This window comes from Dryas octopetala, chromosome 4 (assembly GCF_963921425.1).
Source record: "Dryas octopetala chromosome 4, drDryOcto1.1, whole genome shotgun sequence".
NCBI classification, from domain to species: Eukaryota; Viridiplantae; Streptophyta; class Magnoliopsida; order Rosales; family Rosaceae; genus Dryas; species Dryas octopetala.
In genome coordinates, this window is record NC_141369.1 from 25695486 (window position 1) to 25714829 (window position 19344).

Consider the following 19344-nt stretch of genomic DNA (forward strand, 5'->3'; position numbering starts at 1 on the left):
TTTGAGACCCAGGCCCACCTACTACTACTCTTTTATGGGCTTCATGGATGCAGCTAGACTTGATCAAATTCATTGGGCTTTTATGGGCTTCATGGATGTAGCTCGATACCCGGTTACCGTGTCTTTTTCTTTATGTAATATATGGCAGCTAGTCAGCTACTGAGTAATGTACTAATGAATGAAGCACTTTATTCATCTATTAGTAACGAAAGTGATTTACCAAAAAGCATAACAACAAAATGCGCAGACATTTTCTTTTATCCTTCTTCGTATAAAAATATTCTATTGTGGCTTCTTGATTCGTTCATGAATACAAAAGTAGCAAGTATATTTAGTCAATTTCTCCCTCCTCTATATCATTTACAGGATTTGGAACACTAGGAGGCTCACCTTCTTCCTCCTCTTCATCCTCTTTTATGTACAAGCCAAGTTGTTCCAAGGGGTTACTCCCCCCAAACTTAAAACCACCTAAACCATCCTGTGAGTGCTCTGGGCTTGTTTCATCTACAGAGCTTGGCAATTGCTCCGCAGGGGCAGTTCGAAGCATTTCCAGATCTTGAAGAAACCGAGAGTTCTCATTGATTTCAACAGTCTTTTCTATCTGTACATATGCCATAAGATGTTCCAATAAAAAAACCACATAAATTAAGGAGTTGAATTTCTGAAACATAGGATGTGGCTCATTTACCTGCAGCAATGCCTGCCGTGCTGCTTCTCTCTCAAGATCCCTCTTCCGTTTAGCCTCAGCTGCAGCTTCTGCTTCTACTCGCCTTCGAGCATCCTCAGCAGCCTTGGCTTCTGCTTGTAACCGTGCCTTTTCTGCTCAAATATTGGCAAAATAGAAAAAGCTACTGGATGTTCATATACATTTCAGTTCAATAAACCAGGAGATGTTTATGTATATTTACCCACCATTGCATGCAAGCAAAGAAATTGATGCAAACAACAAATAGAAATGAAGTACAAGTTTAAGTGTAAAGGCCACAACCTTTCTTCCGTTGTAATTCAAGTTCTTCCCTCTCTCGCCGCAATTTCTCAGGATCCCCTTTATCACCCTGATCTCAGCCCACAGATCAAATTATACCAGATCACATCCAGAGTAGAAAATGCTTGCAAAATGATAGGTACAAACAGGGTAAGTATTGTAACCCACCTGAACAAGTGTTTTCTCTCGAGCTCTTAAAATGGTATCAGCAAAACGATTCTTCAATAGAGCGGCCCTGTACTGCTTCTCAGGGGAGACCTTCCTCTCTGTGGGAGCACTGTCCCCTAAATTTTTTTGAGAGATGAACAATGAGATGCTACCACAAAACCAACAGCATAAGTTTTTTTCCCCCTTTTTTAATTGGTTTAACCCTTCAGCTTACCATCCTGACGGGAATCTGACTCCACAGAACTTGGCTTTTGCTGGGAAGTTTGTTCAACTTGATCCAACCCACTATCAGACTCTGTAAGATCCCATGGATTAGCAAATTAAATTATCACTAAAGTATTCAAAATCCATAAAACACAATCATTTCAGAGAAGCTTGGACCAGGCAATAGTGACACATGATCTGGTTGCAGCATATCAGATATCATGTTTATTATAGATAAGAAACCATAAGACAGGCACTATGCATCAGAAATGCAATATATAATATAGGTAAGACGAGGAAACGGTTATAGAGGAAGTGTACCTGCCCAAAAAATTGTCAATGCATTCCCTTTTATTTTCCATATTTATGTACTCTATTTCCTATCCAACCCATGTTTCTATTTTATGGATTTTTCAAGGAATGAAAACTATCAAAATTATTTCTATGTAACCCCTAGAGAATCAATGGGGGAATCGGATTTCAATGAAAGATACTCATGATTTCTTTGAAGGGAATTACCAACTGCTGTCTTTTCGTCTAACTGAGCTCCAGAACCCGAGGTTTGTGGTACCTGAAGAATAATTTAAGTATAATGTCAGTCAAACTACCCACCATGCACTATTGTACCGCAAAAACTCAATTGCAGAGAAAATGAGGATAGTTCATCAACCATCCATTGCGATTTATGTATTTTAACAAAATATGTCAGACACCTTAGATGCATTTACTGGACTTGAGGCCTTAGCATCATCAAAATCACTCTCAGAACTGCTAGAATCTGAACCTGTGAAGCATACACAAGATACATAATTATTTAATGTTTATGAATCACATGGACGAAAATTGGAATAATGAGAGGAAGAATCCCCTGGAATCACATTACTCTTTTGCAAGCATAATATATCACTTTTCCCCCTCCATTTAACTATGACATTATACTATTTAAGGCATGAAATCGGAGAATTAAAAAGTTGCTCCTGCAAGCCCTACTCCAGCTAACAAATGGGAATTATTACCAAAACTATGAAAGACCCCAAACAAAGAAGAAAGTTAAGAAACAGAACTTATGAGGGACCTAACCAAACAAAGACCACAACAGAACAAACTCAAATTACCACTGGAGCTGCTTGAGCTGATGCCTTTACTACTTCTATGGCCTGTATCTTTCTCTATCTCCACGGGAGGATAGCTTGATACAGGAGGCTCATTTCCACCAATATCAACATCCTCATCAGCTGGGTCACACCCTACAAAGGCACATATGCAAGGGGGAAAAAATGTCTTTAAACGTTCTAAAACTAAAGTCAGAATTTTATAAATGCAAGCAGATGAAGAAGAATATGACCTTTGCATGGCTGCATGGAAGAATTGCTCAACCCTGACTCGTTCAAAAGCTGCAGTAAATAAATGTAAACAATGTATTATTCATGCATCTATTAATCTACTTTGATTCCAAGAAGGAGGTGGTCGGGTAATACCTCTATTGAACAAGGTTCAGCTCCCACATGGTTTTTTTGTTTCTCTTGTGAATGCTCATCTAAAAGCTTCCGCAGTGTGAACAGGGTATCATCACTGAGATCATCAATATCAATCTCAATCTCATCCTCTCCAGAGTCCTTTCCGTCTGAACTATGTTCCCTCAAGAAATCAATGATATGCAAAGGCATATCTCCAAGTGAAGACTCCAGTTCTCTGCCCAAAATGCGTTTCTCCTCCTCTGTCATTATCCGCTTAGCAGGCTCAGACTTGAGTTCATGGGGCGTTGATGTGATTACCCTCTTTTTTGATGGGGCTATTGGCTTAGCAGTTTCCATGTCTTCATGAGGACCAGATTTAGCTGGCAGGGGTTGGAGATCAGACTTTGGAAGTTTTCTCTCAATGGTTTTCCACCTGACTTCAAAATATTTACTAAGAGTATCTGCCATGACATAGACATCATTTGTTGATGGATTGTAGGTCATAGCATTGGTGAAGGTAATCCTGACATCGGCAGCAAACTCCAATGGGCTTGAATAAGATCCAGAAGCTATCTTGCTCTTTACTGTACCCAAATCCATTGGATGCTTGATCACAGTGAAGTAATCTGGAATGTTCAACTTCACAACATCAACAGGGGTATTGAAAACCCAAGCATATTGATGTGACATTAATCGTTTCAATAGTGTCTCACATTGTTTCATCAAGATCACGCTTGCAGTGTTAGGTGCTGAAGCCTGATTCACTGACTCAAACCTCCCAGAAGGGCCCTTATTCCATGCATTCGCTTTCTGAGCCACAGGATTCAGTTTTTTCCCCTGCCCAGAACTCAATGCCGATGACTTTCGGAAATTCTCCACATGGGGCCCATTTGGTCCATTGCTACAGCTGAGGATATCACTAGAAGATGACACTGTAAGACCATTGGTTCTATGCATTTCAACTTTCTTCTGAAGAATTCGAATCTGTTCAAGTTCCATTCTCAACCTATGTATCAAATCCTTCCTTTCCGATGACAACATGTTTGACAGGGGGAGAACTTGCCTAGGGACACCAAAAATGTCACGTTCACTAGAATTTAAACTAATACATTTCCTTATCAGGGCACTTGAATCCTCTGAGGCAGTAATTTCTGTGTCGATTCGCCCTGAGCTACCAGAGCCCTCGTATTCACCAGCCAGCTCAAAGGCACCACCATGATACCCTCCTGCTCCAGGGTACCTGTTCTTCTTGGCCATCATCACATCTAAAAGAATCTCCGAGCACTTTTCTTTATAACAGTGATTTCCAGAGTGTGGTTTGGTCAGTGATTTCTGCACAAGAGAAGAAAAAGAAGAAGAAGAAAAATCATTTAACCTTAAATCAGACAGAAACTAAAATCAAACCACATGAATTTCTTAAACTCCACAATTACTGCAAGTTCGAAAGTAAACAAGCCCAATTGATATAGAGAGAGAGAAAAGGAAAGAAAACAAACCCAAATGAATTTTAGAAAGAAAGAAAAAGAAAAGAAAACAAACCCAATAGAATAAATCACAAAGTTCGAAAACAGTAATAATTAACTCTTCGGTAAGTTCCAAAGCTCAATTTTTACACTCAAAGTATACACCCCTGAAGTTGAATTAAAACCCTAACCTTGAGCAGCAACTAACTCCATAAAATTGAACAATATAAAGCATAAATATCACAGAATTTAAAGTGACCCAAAACCCTAAAACAATTACCAGTTGCTCTTCCCAAGCTGTCCACTTCAGTTCCAGACCTCTCCTTGCGATCAAAGTTACACGAATTCTTCTTTGTCAGGACAAAGCAAGGTCCAGAATTTCAGAGAAAAGAGACAGAAAAACTGAGAGAAGGTAGAGAGTACAGAGTGACTAAAACCCCAGAAAACCCTTGAACGCTGTCCGGATCATGACCCGAACCACCCACACCGATTACGAAGACGACCTTCAATAATGAGGTTCCCTTTGCAAGTTTGCAGGTTCCAAACTACGGACACAGAGAAAGCCCACGACTTGGCTCTCGACTCCCTACTTCAAAAGAAAAAAAGAAAGGAAATTCCATTCATACCCCTCACTAACCCTCTCAAGTCTCAATTGTGCTTTATTAGTTTTTGGTTAAAGCTCTACCAAAAGAAAGTTTTTGTTAAAACCCTTATACCCCTCCCGCTCCTCATGCCTTCTCCCACTCTCTTGCTCTCCTCCAGCTGTTCTCTGACTCACTCTTAGGCGGCCGGTGAGATCACACCGACAACAATTTTAATATCTTTTTTTTTTTTTTTTTTTCAGAAGAAGACAACCATATCACTCCTAGGTAAGCAATTCCTCCACATTTTTGTTTTTTCCTCACTTGTTGCTAAGCCATGGAAAGAAATGAAAAACCAATAATAATAATAATAATAATAATTGGCTGTTGATAGATAATTAGTGAGTTTAAGTTCCGATCCCTGTTTCAATCTTCTGGATTCTAGAATTTGGAGTCATCAAATTTAGCTCTCAATTTTATTTTTGTTTGTTTGTTTGCTTAGGATTTGTTTAGACAATACTAATACACAGAACAGCATTTTTTTATTTTTTATTTTAAGAAACAACCAAATTGTTGCTCAAGGTAGAGAATCATGGAACACCTTCAGAACTTGGATTTTGGCCCAATTTACCAAATAAATGTTGGTGAATTCATTTTTTTCGCTTTAGTTTGTAGGTTTGAAGGGACATGACCCATGCATCTTATCTCAGAGTTTGCAAGGCTTTGTAAGAATCCTTAACTCTTGCCTTTATTTAAATTTTTAACTTTCTTAATTTACTTATTTTGTGGAAATATTTCGCTGTGTCGGTTTGGATTGGTGAGGAAGTGAGGAAAAGGAGAAGAAATTAAAACATAAAATTAGTGTGTTTTGGGTCCTTGGAGCGATTTTTTTTCTAACAATAAAGAACCCTCCTCATTATTGAAGAATTTGAAATCCAAAAGTTCTTGCATTTTCTCATAATAAAATGGATTATAAAGCATGTTAGGGTTCAGAAATGGTAGAGATTGATTTACAGTGAACGCATTTGCTTGCTTAACTGAGTGCATTTGCTTCTCTAGGAATTTTGGAGCGGGAACTGTTTGGTCTTTGAATTTCCAATTGAAGTTTCCCCACAAGGTTTTTTTTAGGCGGGTTCATATGGAAAATAATGCTCACAACTGTAGCCTAAGAGGTGGCAAGGAGGATTCAAGAGGCGCCTTGGTTGTTCTGGAAGGCTTGGATCGTTGTGGGAAGACTACACAGTCTGCTAGACTAGTCACCTACTTGGAGAGGTTAGGGTATTCAACTGAATTATGGCGGTTTCCTGACAGAAGTACAAGTGTTGGGCAAATGATATCTTCTTATCTTTCCAACAAATCGCAGCTGGATGATCATACAATCCATCTTCTCTTTAGTGCCAACCGTTGGGAGAAGAGGTTTGTTATGCTACTCTTTGCAACATGCTATATTCTGCTTTGTGAGATTTTCTACATTCAGGACAGAAAAGTTGCTCTTTTCTTTTTATTATTATTATTAATACAAGAGTGTGCACACTTTAATTTTTCCTGTGGGAAAAGAATGAGGTGGGCACAAATTCGTTGTACTGAACAATCTGTAATGTCTCTGCAGATCATTGATGGAAAGCAAATTGAAAAGTGGAACCACCCTGGTGGTTGACCGTTATTCTTATTCAGGCGTGGCTTTCTCATCTGCCAAAGGACTAGATATAGACTGGTGTAAGGTAGTGAAATTCTTGAGTTTTTCCCCTAATGAAGTTTACGTTCTCTGTCTGATCTCAAAAAATTTGAGGTGTTCTTTTGCAGGCTCCAGAGATTGGGTTGTTGGCTCCAGATGTGGTAGTGTACCTTGACATACCACCTGAGGTAAGTAGTTATTTTAATGTTTACAGTGAATATTAGGGAAGAAAAACGTATAAATATAACCAATATCCTGTAAATGCTTAGGTGAGAAACTGTCCTGTTTGATTGCTTATGGTTATATTTTCTGAGACACAAAAAAACCCCTCATAAGAAATTGATTTCTACATAGTCGGTAGCTTCTCAAATAAAGAAAAGTAGAAAACATATATGGTTCGCCCTGCCCTTTATGGCTAACTGCAGATATTTTAAGGCTGTTATGCTTTGCAGATATATTATTGTTGATGAAAATGATAGCAATTGCATTTAGCATGCTATTACAAGGACCTTAATATCCAGATAAATAGTTACTCTTAATTGACTAGCCTGGATGGTGGATGCTGCAAATTTGATGAAGCTAGTAATTCCTCCCCAAATGCTTCTAAAATTTTAATTGATTTATTAAATTATAATTGTCAGAAAGCTGCAGAAAGAGGGGGATATGGAGGTGAGAGATATGAGCAGCTTGAGTTTCAGAAGAAAGTTGGCCAAAGCTATCAGGTCCTCCGTGGTGCCACTTGGAAGGTAGTTTGTTTCTCTATTCTTCTTAAATTGCAATAGGGAACCGGCATATCTCCTGCCAATTGTGATGCTCTCTTGAAGGTGTCACCTTGGATGCAATTTTTAACACCAAATTTTAATTAGGCACTGTAGGTCCATATATTAGAATATAATTTTCCTATAGTGGCAGTTAAAGAATAAATTGAATGGTAGATGATTTGAGTTGCACAAAGCAAAGGTGGAGTTGTGATGTCAATTTTTCTCCTTCAATTTGATTTCCAGGTGTCAATTTCTAATGTTTTCCAACAAGCACCAGATATGAAGTCCGTTTGATTCGGACTTAACCCTAACATATAATTTAGATGCTGTCTGGACTGTCACTATCAGATGATTGTTACACATATTATGCAAATTGATAATTATTATATCAACCATGAAACAAGCCTGCAAGACCATAAAAACGTTTGTTTTGCTCTGTAAAACTTGTAGTATATGGGTGAGTTGAGTTGGATATTATGCAGACATTAAGTTTCTTTTGGCCTGATGCAGATCATAGATGCTTGCTTACCTATGGAAGACGTCGAGGAACAGTTGCAAAAGATAGTATTGGATTATGTAAAAACATGCCAAGAAGGAAAACCCCTGTCATGTCTCTGGTCCAGTTAGACGCTTATACCTTTGAAATGTTGAATGTCTGCCCCCTCTGTATCTTTGATAGCCTCTTTTCCTAATTGCAGATTGCAGGGCTCACAGAGTTTTAAACATACGGTCCCTGTTATCCATTGAATATTTCATTTTTCTACTCTTGTATTTCAAAATAGTTGCGGTCATTCTTTGACAGCCAAATGAACCAAAAGAATAATTGTAGTCTATGTATTCCATCAAATGGTACTGAAGGACAGAGGACCCGAATTCGGATCTCGAGTGAAGGAGTGAAGGGGTAAATATTCTTAGCTATTAGAGCTACAAGTTTTCATGTAGTTGCCGTGCCCATAGTAACCAACCAAAAACTAAAGATTCGGACCATTCGGTGCTGGTAGAGTACAGCTTAGTAGATAACTAGATTAGGGTTTATTAAGATTTAAGCTAGAGAGTTTTACAAGATTAAAAGGTGATGAGAAGGTGATAGCCACAGCTTTGGGGGCATTTATTCTAATTTCTAGTCACTGGTCGGGGCTTTGGCCAGCCATAATTTATATATGTATAGCCACTTAATTAACGAAACGAAGGCCGATCTATATGTATGGGCACCCAATAGCTTGCTGCATCTTGTCATTTGCCAAAAAGGTCAATAATGGTTAAATTAAGCTATTAGGAATTAGGTTATCTTATGCATGCCTCAATATCCAATCAAAACATGCCATATTATATAAGATACGAACCATCAAATTGTCTCGACCTAAAGCCCTCTGTCTTTCTATTTCTTAATTGTTGGAACTTTGGAATCTCCAATTAATCTGAAAAATTAGACAGAGACATTAAATTCAAATTCAAATGTTAAAATATCTATGAGTTAACCCTGAGATGAGAGAGCATGAAGTGTCAAACCACAATTAAAGAAATGAATGCAAAGTTGAAGAAACTAAACTAGTTTCATCAATGGGTTAAGATTAATTAATTATGGAATTCGAAAGTTGTGAGTAGTTTCTGAAAGTTTCTAAATCAGTAAGGGGATATTGAAAAATGATTCAGAATCCCATCAAATCAAGAAAAAATAAGTCTTTGGAAATAAATGGAGGAATTTGCAAAGGACAAATCAAGGGAAAAATAGTTTTTGGAAAGAAATTGAGGCATTTGCAAAGGACATATTAGAGTACACAATCGAGAAAGTTATGACCATAATAGAGAAAGAATAGCAATTAAAAACTGGATAAGTGGAACAAGAGAAGCGTCAAAATCACAACCGAAGAACTGGATCCAAAGATTGAAAAATTGATCGCAAGCTTCATCAATGGGCCAAGGTTATGGAAATTGAAAGTTGTGGAATTTTATTATAAAAATTTAAAATTAATTAAAAAGGGAACGCTGGAAATTGAATAATTTAGAATTAAAAATGGCAAAGGCAAAGGCCTCTACTTTTACCTTAGTTCCGTTGCACTTCAAGTTCAAAGGATCGAGTACTATACTACAATCATACGACCATACAAGGTTTTACGGGTTTTGTTTGCCATGCATGTGGAAAATATATATATATATATATATATTTCCTGACAGTTTTTTACAGTTTAGCTCATCAATTTAACTGAAGTTATTCAAAGAGACATAATCATTAAAAACCATACCATGTATATATACATTCGAAAAATAATCCTTTAGGCAAGTAACTAGAAGAATTAAGAATCATAGTTTTACACAATGAGATGCTCTGTATGTGATTAGGAATTTAGGATATGGTATTCGAGGGATTCGAGATGTTTCCCAAACCGTACTTGTGAAAAGAAAAATTCACAGCTGCTGTTTGAGGAGTTTCGGTCTTTTTTAATTATTTTGTTGGGTCGACTCGGCATATGTAACCTTTTCTCTTTGTTTCTAGTTAGTGACTTACTGAGTTACAGACTTGGTGTGTGGGAATTTTGTGGGACAATTAAGTAATATTATAAGACGACGATTTTGGCACTTCAATTTGAACGTTTGTACTTAATTTTTTGTTTGTATGCTTTGATATTTGAATAAATAAAAAAGGACAAGTGCAAGTGTACAAAATAAAAGTGTAAACATGTACTTGCATGCATTAGTGCATTAAAAAAAAACGCAAACATATCAGGTTTGAAATATTAATATTTCTTATCATATTAATATTTGGTTATCACCAGGTTTTTTCATACCTCATATATATATATATATATATATGCATGTCGATCCTCTTCGACTCACACTCCGCCCCATGTTCAGCCCTTTGGGCAAACTTTAAGGACCTCAGCTAGCTAGCTGATGATCAATTTGGACTTTGGTTGCCAAATTTGTTCAGATATCTAGCATATATAGACTTGGGTTCAAGCCCCTACTTCCACTAATATATGATTTCATTGGCTGCTTGCCATATATAGAATAAACTAATTAATCTATGACTTACTTACCATATAAATACACTTTCAAGACTGAAGACTGGACTATTCACTTATTTCTTCAGATCTTCGGAAGCCGCCTCCAAAAGTAACCCTGTTACATGAAATCATTGTATCCTTTAGAAACAGAATAGAAACATTAACATATATATATATAAATAATTAAAATTAAAAGAAAAGAATTTGTCAATTTTTAATTAATATGCTACCTATTAGATAATTCCAAGGAATTAAATTTCAAATTTCAAAGAAATTTTGAGGATTAAAAATTTGGAAATTTCGAAAGAATTTTCAATTTCGTTGAAAATATAAACTAAAACAATTGAAACTTTTAACAAAATTTCGATAATTTCGTTTCAGTAATATTTTGAAACCTCAAAAACATAAATATTTTCAAAATTTAATTTCATGGGTATATAGTTCTAGCTAAAAAGTAAAAACTGTTTTCGTGGTTGACAATTAATTTAACACCCCACCTCCGCCACCCCAATAAAAAATCTGTGGTTGGCAAGGAGATTTGGGGAACTACTCCAATCATGAATTTTTACTTCCATTAAACCTAGCTATAAACTTAATTAAGAACGAAGAGGAACAATTTTATAACTATAAGTTCAAGTTTATTATTAAATATAAATGATGAGCACGGTAGATATTGTTAATTGGTAGTGAAAATAACTTGTATCTCTCCGTGATAAAGACAGACCGGTGTCACAACAGAAAAAAAAAAAAAAAGGAGAGGAGAGAGAGAGAGAGAGAGAGAAAGAAAGAAAGAGGAGAGAGATAGAGAAAGATGGGATACCAGGGACAAGCAAGCTCTTCTCATTGGTAGTATATACTACTGCAACAATATTTGTAGCTGATATGGCATGGCTAGCTAGCTAGTTTCCTTTAATTGGCACTTTTTAAATGTATGATTGAGACATCACGTACGTATGCAAACTAGTCTATAATCTCAGGATGCATGACTTTTTCTCTAATTTCTAACTAATCCATCTCAACAACATGGCTGGCATGCATGCATGCATACGTGCATGCCTGTAATTTAATTCGAATATATATATATGGAAGACTTATGATGTGTGACAAAATAAAAACAGTAGCTGGAGAGGGATCGAAGTTCAAATAAGTAACGCAATGTAGTTGGAATGCAAGGAAGACTCTATTTTCTTCCATTCTTAAAGAAAGAATTCTATAGATAGGGAACAATCAATGTTAATATCTATGATTTAAAAAACCAGACTCAGCATATCTATACATCTTATATATACCAAAGCAAATGTTGTGATTATATATTTTAGGCTCAATTACAACTACACCACCAAGTATAAGAGGTATTTCAGATTGGTCAATGAACAAAAAAATATTTTAAATTAGTACACTAATTAATATAAATTTACAAAATAGCACATCTGTTATAAATCTCGTTAATAAGGACAATAAATGCCATTGTAGACAATGCTGATGTGGACACCAAGTTTAAACTACATAAATTAATGATGTCATATTTAATTATATTTTTAGGGGGTTTAAAAGTTTTGTTATAATTTTTTTTTTTTTAATCTATATGACATTATTAATTCATGAGAACCAAATTTGGTGTTCACATTATTTAAAAAATTCACATTATCGTTGTCCAAAGTAACATTTAACTATCTTCTTCAACGGAATTCATAATGGATGTATTATTTAAAACATTTTTTTGTTCATAAACCAACCTGAAATACTACATATAGTTGATAAGTGCATTTTGTAATTGAGCCTATTTTTAATTAACTATCGCATGTCTTGCATATAATTAATTAAGTTGGATATGAGAATATATATTATTATTGCAATATGTGATCCCCTTAATCTTTAGTAATTAATGTCTTTTAACTTCAGCTATTTTTGTCTTTTATGCATCCTGTTTCTGATTATTTGACACTTCCAAACTAATATCTTATTATCCACAAGCTTTATATATAAAATCAACCACTATCCTCGTTGTAGTACTAAATTTTCATTTAAACCTCACCAAGAGCTAGTTGACTCTGTACATAATTTAATGTGCCCCTCAAATTGCATGTCTTCTAAACTAGTGAAACTAAAAGAACAGTAGTTATTATATTCCCCTTATCTGTATTAGATATGAAGTATTCAATTCAAGTACGTATGTACTATATATTTAGAACTCACATTAGACAATCAATTGTTTATCGAATGTATTTGGATTTGGCTAGGGTTAAAAAACTTCAATTTATTGATCAATTAATGCAACTAGACCAAATTGCATTCTCTATGTTTCATTTTTTTCATCTAAATTTTTTATTGTATATATAGTTTGGATTTTATTTGCCTGTATATTAGTATAAATAGACCACTTGAAACCAACATCCTTTTCGCGAAGAACCAAAAGCATTTATGATGCCATCTAGAGAATACCAGCTGCCATGCACATTGTTATGGACCCAAATTAATTAAAGAGACTATATTACTGACATGCCAGGGACTCAATGAATAGGCCAGTCGAGTTTTCTCTTTATCTTACCCGGCAAGAAGAGCAGAGAAATGGCATTACTCATTAGTGATTCATGCTTAATTCATTCAAGAAATTAATTCTAAATTAGAGACATATGCAATTAATGTTTCCTAATTCAAATTAAACGTAAATCTAGCTAACCCCAGTTTGCACGCTCTTAATTTTGTAGTTGCAAAAGTAGTGCAAATTAAGTAAGCACATATTCTAGAAATTAAGCTGAAACCTAGCTGGCCCCATTAGAGTGAGGGTCATGAGTCATGGAACGTAGCACAGAAATTAATTGTTACCTTGTTATTGTCCTCGTCGTTCCGGATACTGTTGGTTTTTTGTTAATCATATAGTCACTAGCTCTAGGCTCTCTAGCTACCAATGAATTCAAAAGAAACTTAAATTAAAACAAAGCATTACATATATAATGTAATTTTATCCTACCTACAGACTACAGTAACCTACCTATAAGGCTATAACCCACGAGTGAATAAAGCTTTAATTATTGTCATGCTTAGAGCTGCTAAATCCACTAGTTTTTTTTATCCTAAAAGCAACATCCCAATCTGTACTTGAGTCTTGGTGAACTCAATATGTATATTTTTTTTTTGGCCAAGAGTGAACTCAATATGTATAAATGTATATATACCTGATATCGATCTCATATATATTCTTGGTACTGATCACACCGGCCCAAAGTGAGAGCAGCTTTAACGTCGAGCCTCCATGCAAATCCTCCACCGTCCATTCTCCACAAATCACAAGGCACCATCTGTGAGTACTTCTCCTTGCCCACTGTGTATTGCAGCTTTACTTGGCATGTAAACACCGAGTAGTCGTACGGTAACATCTCTTTCATCAATAACCACACAGCTATCTCCGATCTCTGCCCACCCTGCCAGTCATTTTGATTTTGTTGGCTCACCATCCTCCTAAAAGCTCCATTCAGCCACTGCACCCTGTCCAAACCGTCCGATATAAACCCCGGACACGTGTCACCCTCCAGACTCCTCATTCTCTCATCGTCCGTACTCCCAAACCCTTGCGCAACACCCATGCATGTGCCTGTCACGCACTCCACTGTCACCCTTGAGTACTCCACCGCTCTCATCCACACCGTCAGATCTGAGTCATCAGACATTCCATCAACACCCGTGTAATTGCCTGCGAGTTTATTGTGGTTCAACCACATGGGTAGGCCCTCATCTTCCTGCACAGGAGACTTATCACTAACCGTACGATCGAAGCCCCGCCAAGATCCACCGTCCGTTGAGATGTGATCGATATCACAATTCTCCGGCAAGAGCTGCAGGGTCGTCGTTTCCACGCGCTTATTCAAATCAAGTCCGTCGACTTTGTTAATTTCTTCCGTATTCTTTTTGGCATATCCACTATTCTTCTTGCGAACCCTAACGTACTTTCTCTTGGTTCTTCCTGTTGTGAGCAGTAAGTTCCTGTTAGCAGTCGCTGAAACTCCGTCTCCGGTGACCGGTTTCGGTGCAATCGGCCGGAATCTGAGCATTATTTGATTCATCACCGTCGCATTATTTGACATATCCTGCGCGCCACCGTCGCATCTTAGCATGCGCCACCCTTCTCCACCCTCCATATCCTCTACTTTACGCGTTCTCAAGTTCAACCCATCCCTCTCTCTCTCTCTCTCTCTCTCGTCGGTGTGGCAGCTGAAGCGATAATTATAGCCGCACTACCAGTGAGGAGCGTGAAGAAACAACGCAACGTACGTACACCTGGCTAGGGCTACAACCCAAAAACAGCGATGGCGTTTGATAGGTTAATTTCTTCGGGTAGTGGGGTCCACTGGAAAAGTATCATATCCGGCTGTAGTTGGGTTATGGTCCCACCATTAGTTCCAATCAGAGATGAGTACGTGTCAACCACTGCCGAAAGGAAAGCTACATGTGGGGCTGCCTTGGGCTTGGCGTTGTTATGTTGGCCCTTGGGGAGGTTCGAGAAAAGCCTATACGTGGTGCCATTCCATTAGCAAAGAACATCAAAATTCTGTTCTTAAATATGACTTTTGAAGCCTGTACGCGAGACAGAGCGCGTGCAACACACTACGCAAGAGAAAGCACACGCGACAGTGCGACACTCGGAAGAAAGGGAAGCACGTAAGAGGTACGCGAGTGGAATAAATTAACCTTTTATGTGATCTAACTTTACGATAAGGACACGTGGATGGTCAGATGACCATGTGAATCTTTGGGCAAGATTTTCTCCGTCACACATGAAAAGCGACAAGTTTTATGTTTATTTTGTTTGTTCCATATATGGAAGGGAAAATTTTTCCATTAAAGGACAACTTTACTCTCTTGCTGCCACGTGCTACACTTTCATTGTGACCACATAGCTGTTCGTCAATGTGGACTTGTCCGCTTGTCCCACTTCCATCAGAATTATACATCACTTTCACTTCACATAATTAAGTTTATTATTATTTATATATGAATCATTGAGTGTATATTACTATTCAATTTTAGGACATTACTTTTTTTGCCCAGGAGTTAAAGGCTTATAGCCCAATACAATATATGAAAATCAGATCAAGACACATAACGTACATATATAAAATCATATAATTAAAGAACATTTGTTTTTATTTAAGGTGAAGGACTTTTCTCTTAGGACATCCGAAACTTTAATATTAGGGACTGTATTTAATTGTCTAAAGTTACTAAACAAATCTAGAGAACCACCAATAATCTTCGTTGTCCTCTTAAATTAAATTTACATGTGTGTATAAATATTCCATTTATATGATTTAGATAAATGATTTTACACATATATCCGTCGGTTTAATTAGAATTTTTTATCTTTCGTTTTTATTTTTTTTATTTTGAGATAAGATATTTAAATTTAAGACCTCTTATGGTTTTTTTTACATTTTACCTATTTAAATTTTGGACTCGATCTCACTTCACCATCTTAAAAAATTTGTACTAATTTACCACATGAATTAAAAATTTATTACAATGTGCCACGACTCATGATGTCTAAACTTTTATTAAAAATTAAAATGTTTTGAGTCTTTTTAGGTTTTATGTTTGAAAAAAAATAAGTTTTTTTTATACTTACCCACTTTCTAACAAGGAGAAAACTGATTTGAAAATATCAAAACACCATTACTTTTAACATAATTTTAGACAAAATAAACCCGAGGTAGTACATTACAACAAATTTTTTATTTAAGTAGTAAACTGACACAATTTTTTTTAGGTCGTGAAATGAGATCGAGTTCAAAACTCAGGTGAGTAAAATATAATAAACCCTAATAATATTAACATAATTACTATTATATCAATAACTTATTTTAAAGTTATCATTTGATCCTATTCCAAATGAGGATACAAACTCATTTTGAATAAAAATGACACTCTATATGCTGGGCTAATACACTTTCTATATGCTGAACTACTCATGCATGATTTTTTTTTTTTTTTTTTAACTAGTAAGCTAATTTTTTAATCCATGCATCATTTCTAGGAATTAGCAAAAAAAAGCCTATTAGATATCGAGAATGTGATAATATATTGGTATTCAATAATATTAAGTATACCAAATTTGGATCCTAAAAGAGCTTGCTCATTATACGTGTTATATATGATACTTGTCAGAAGTAGATTAGCATAGAATAGACCCAAATGAATCAGTGACCAAAACACTTTTACATCATTTGATGAACATGATTGGGCACACAAATTTAATCTCGCTAACAATAGTCTAATAACTCGTTTGTTACATTGGACTAATTAAATTGTATTTAATTAAAATTAGATAGATTTTATGTTATCATATATACAAAGTTTTTATACTCTTTAGTAAAACTTAAGCTACAAATAATTTTTTAGATTCATGTCTCAGTAGTCAGTACAGTATAATTTAGTTCAATATGACTCAATTAAGTATAATCCAGCCTAGTACAACGTATCAAACATGACTCTTTAAGTTTTATATTAAGGCTTGTTAATTTTTTAATTACTAGCTTGAAGGTCTGAGATATCATAAAATTTCATATGCTTTTAATTAATATACCCTTGTGATCCTTTATCTAATTATTATGAGTTCCCAAGAGAAGGGGAAGTATTTTTTGAAGTCTTACTAATTTTGGAATGCCTATATTGTTTGTCTATGGCATTGCTTTAGTTCTTGAACTATATATATATATATATATAATTAATAGCTAAGGCATGATATCTAAATATATATCCCTTAATATGAGGGATGCCCTCGGGAACCTTTTTAAATTGTGAGCTATATATATATATATATATATTACTAGGGTCTGAATGATAATTTCCTACAATAAGCAAATGTATGATAGCAGCTACACCAAGAGTCTAGGATTTATAAAAGTTAATTTTCTCAGGGTCTTTTATATAATATATATATATATATCGATCGAGGACATATGTTTATTAGTTTATGTACACGCACGTTTTATGTTTAATGTGTGCACTGTTGTTGTTAGGTAGTCTCACACTCTCAATATATTGTGTCTTGCTTTATTTTTGTTAGCTAAAAGACACAATATTAAAGCAAGAAAAGGTCATTAATTCCTTAAATCCCTGGCCTCCTCTATTTTACACACACAGCTTATTCCTACTTATTATAAATAACACTATACCTTGTCCTTGATTGCGCTTTCCTTGACTACTAGCTCTGTGTGCGTGAGTGTGTCTACTACTCAAACATTTTACTTAGAAACGTACAAGATATTATAACGAATAATATATATGTTTACCTGATAGATATGATATTATCCCCGGCCCTCTTAACTTCAATTAAAATTTCAAAGACCCAAACTTAGAGCAGCCTTGATGTCCAGCCTCCATGCCAAACAACAGTACTCCATCCTCCACACATCACACGGCACCATTTTAGAGCACTTCTCCTTCTGCCACGTGTACTGCAGCCTCACCCTACATGTGAAGGCCCGGTACGCATCGCACGGCAATTCTGCTCTTTGTACCAACCACACTCTCATCTCCGGTGACTGTTGCCCCTGGCTCACCATATTCTTATAGGCTTCGTTCACCCACTTCACCCTGTTAGAGCCGTCCGATACAAATCCCGGACACGTGTCCTTCTCCAAGCTCTTTAGTTTTTCCACGTCCGTACGACCTAACCCTCGTACGTCCATGCACGTGTCTGTCACGCTTTCCACCGTCACCCACGACTCCACAACCGAAACCGAAGGCACCACCACGGCCGTCCGATCAGGCCCAGCCAAGAAAACCTCGTTCCCCGCGGACCTGTTCAAGTTCTTCATAGGGTTCATGTTCATCCACATGGGTAGGTCCGGATTATTCGCAACCGTAGGATCGATCCTACACCAAGATCCAGTACCTGAAAAACCTCCCCCGTCCGTCTTTTCGGGCAGCAGCTGAAGCGTCACGATAGCCGAGTCGTCCGCGTCCAAGCCAACTTTTGGCTCGTCCTTGCTAGATCTACTGATGTTTCTCCTGGAATTACTATTATTCTTGGCAACCCGAATGTACTTTCTCTTCACTCTCTTGCTTGTAAAATGCACGTTCTTACTCTCCGGCGAAATTCCGCCGGAAGAGGAGGATTCCGCCACTGGTTTCGGAGCGATCGGCCGGAATCTGTGCATTATTCTGTTGATTATCGTCTTATCGAGCGCACCCGCTCCACCGCCTGCCACGTGCCATCTATCTCCACCGTCCATCACGCTTCTTCAACCTCCTCGCTTGATCCCCCTGTCTCCTCCCTCAGATGTCTGATCTCTGTGCCTCACTCTCTCTCTCTCTCTCTCTCTCTCTCTACTCTCCGGGAGGTGAATCAATAATCATAGCAGGGAGCGTGGTGGCTGGGTGAGGAAGCACCACGTGTCTAGGGCTGCACTTCAACTATGCTGACATCTCATTGGCTGATTCGTTTGACTGTGGGTTACCACCAAAAGTTGGCGTATCCCGGAGGTGTAATTGAGTTCTGCACTTCTGGGTTTGAGGGTCCCACGTGTTGGCCAATCAGGCATGGGAGGGTGTGAAGCACTCTAGAAAAGGAGGGACACGTGGGCTTTTGTTAAGGCAAAAGTATCATTTTCTCCGACTGAAGAGGAAATGGGTTTCTACTTTCTATTAAGAATGGTTCGAGAATATGCACACGTGTTTCAACGAGATTTGCCAAAACAAGTAAATCTCGTTCCAAACAGTTGAGGAATGTGGATGGCACGCTTAGCTAGGGCGCGTGATTTGCAGCCCATGATAGGTTAAACACTGCGACTTGATTGGAGGAGCGATCGGCGTGGACCACATAGCTTTACCTGCGGTTCATGAAACATGGACGCGTGGATGGCCTGACCGATGACATTTCCATACTTTATTCATTGGGAAAAAAAAATTCAATAAAAAAAAAATTTGCATCTAACAGTTTATATATTTTATCTCTCACAATTCATGGTGATAATATGAGTCATATGAGGACATGATGTTAAGATGAGTGAGTAAATATATAAAGACAAAGCGTTTTAAGTTTTGGTT

General features: G+C 37.0%; 4 protein-coding genes across 6 annotated transcripts; 1 reads left to right on the forward strand and 3 right to left on the reverse strand.

Annotated features, from left to right (window-relative positions):
- Positions 1-246: 246 nt before the first annotated feature.
- On the reverse strand, positions 247-4821 carry LOC147288880 (transcription factor GTE8-like). The gene is made up of 11 exons (XM_086239355.1): positions 4558-4821; positions 2836-4146; positions 2703-2751; positions 2473-2604; positions 2071-2141; positions 1877-1928; positions 1368-1448; positions 1154-1269; positions 989-1055; positions 689-819; positions 247-601 (listed from the first exon to the last, which is right to left on the reverse strand). Exons 2-11 carry the CDS (start codon positions 4072-4074, stop codon positions 332-334), a joined length of 2208 nt encoding a protein of 735 aa, XP_086095481.1. The 5' UTR covers positions 4075-4146; positions 4558-4821; the 3' UTR covers positions 247-331.
- Positions 4822-4991: 170 nt separating this feature from the next.
- Positions 4992-8127, forward strand: LOC147288881 (thymidylate kinase-like). 3 transcript variants are annotated; one of them, XM_086239357.1, is made up of 7 exons: positions 4992-5146; positions 5534-5583; positions 5918-6274; positions 6468-6579; positions 6662-6721; positions 7175-7279; positions 7805-8127. In XM_086239357.1, exons 2-7 carry the CDS (start codon positions 5546-5548, stop codon positions 7919-7921), a joined length of 789 nt encoding a protein of 262 aa, XP_086095483.1. In that variant the 5' UTR covers positions 4992-5146; positions 5534-5545; the 3' UTR covers positions 7922-8127. The 3 variants fall into 3 exon arrangements, with proteins under 3 accessions (XP_086095483.1, XP_086095482.1, XP_086095484.1); XM_086239356.1 differs by having other exon boundaries at positions 4994-5146; positions 5527-5583; XM_086239358.1 differs by lacking the exon at positions 5534-5583 and having other exon boundaries at positions 5002-5146.
- Positions 8128-10360: 2233 nt separating this feature from the next.
- LOC147288882 (uncharacterized) lies at positions 10361-14435 on the reverse strand. Its single transcript, XM_086242425.1, has 2 exons — positions 13476-14435; positions 10361-10414 (listed from the first exon to the last, which is right to left on the reverse strand). The coding sequence occupies exon 1, from the start codon at positions 14433-14435 to the stop codon at positions 13488-13490; it is 948 nt and encodes a 315-aa protein (XP_086098551.1). The 3' UTR covers positions 10361-10414; positions 13476-13487.
- A 3176-nt stretch (positions 14436-17611) lies between these two features.
- LOC147288883 (uncharacterized) lies at positions 17612-18545 on the reverse strand. The gene has a single exon (XM_086242563.1). It carries the CDS (start codon positions 18528-18530, stop codon positions 17634-17636), a length of 897 nt encoding a protein of 298 aa, XP_086098689.1. The 5' UTR covers positions 18531-18545; the 3' UTR covers positions 17612-17633.
- Positions 18546-19344: the final 799 nt, after the last annotated feature.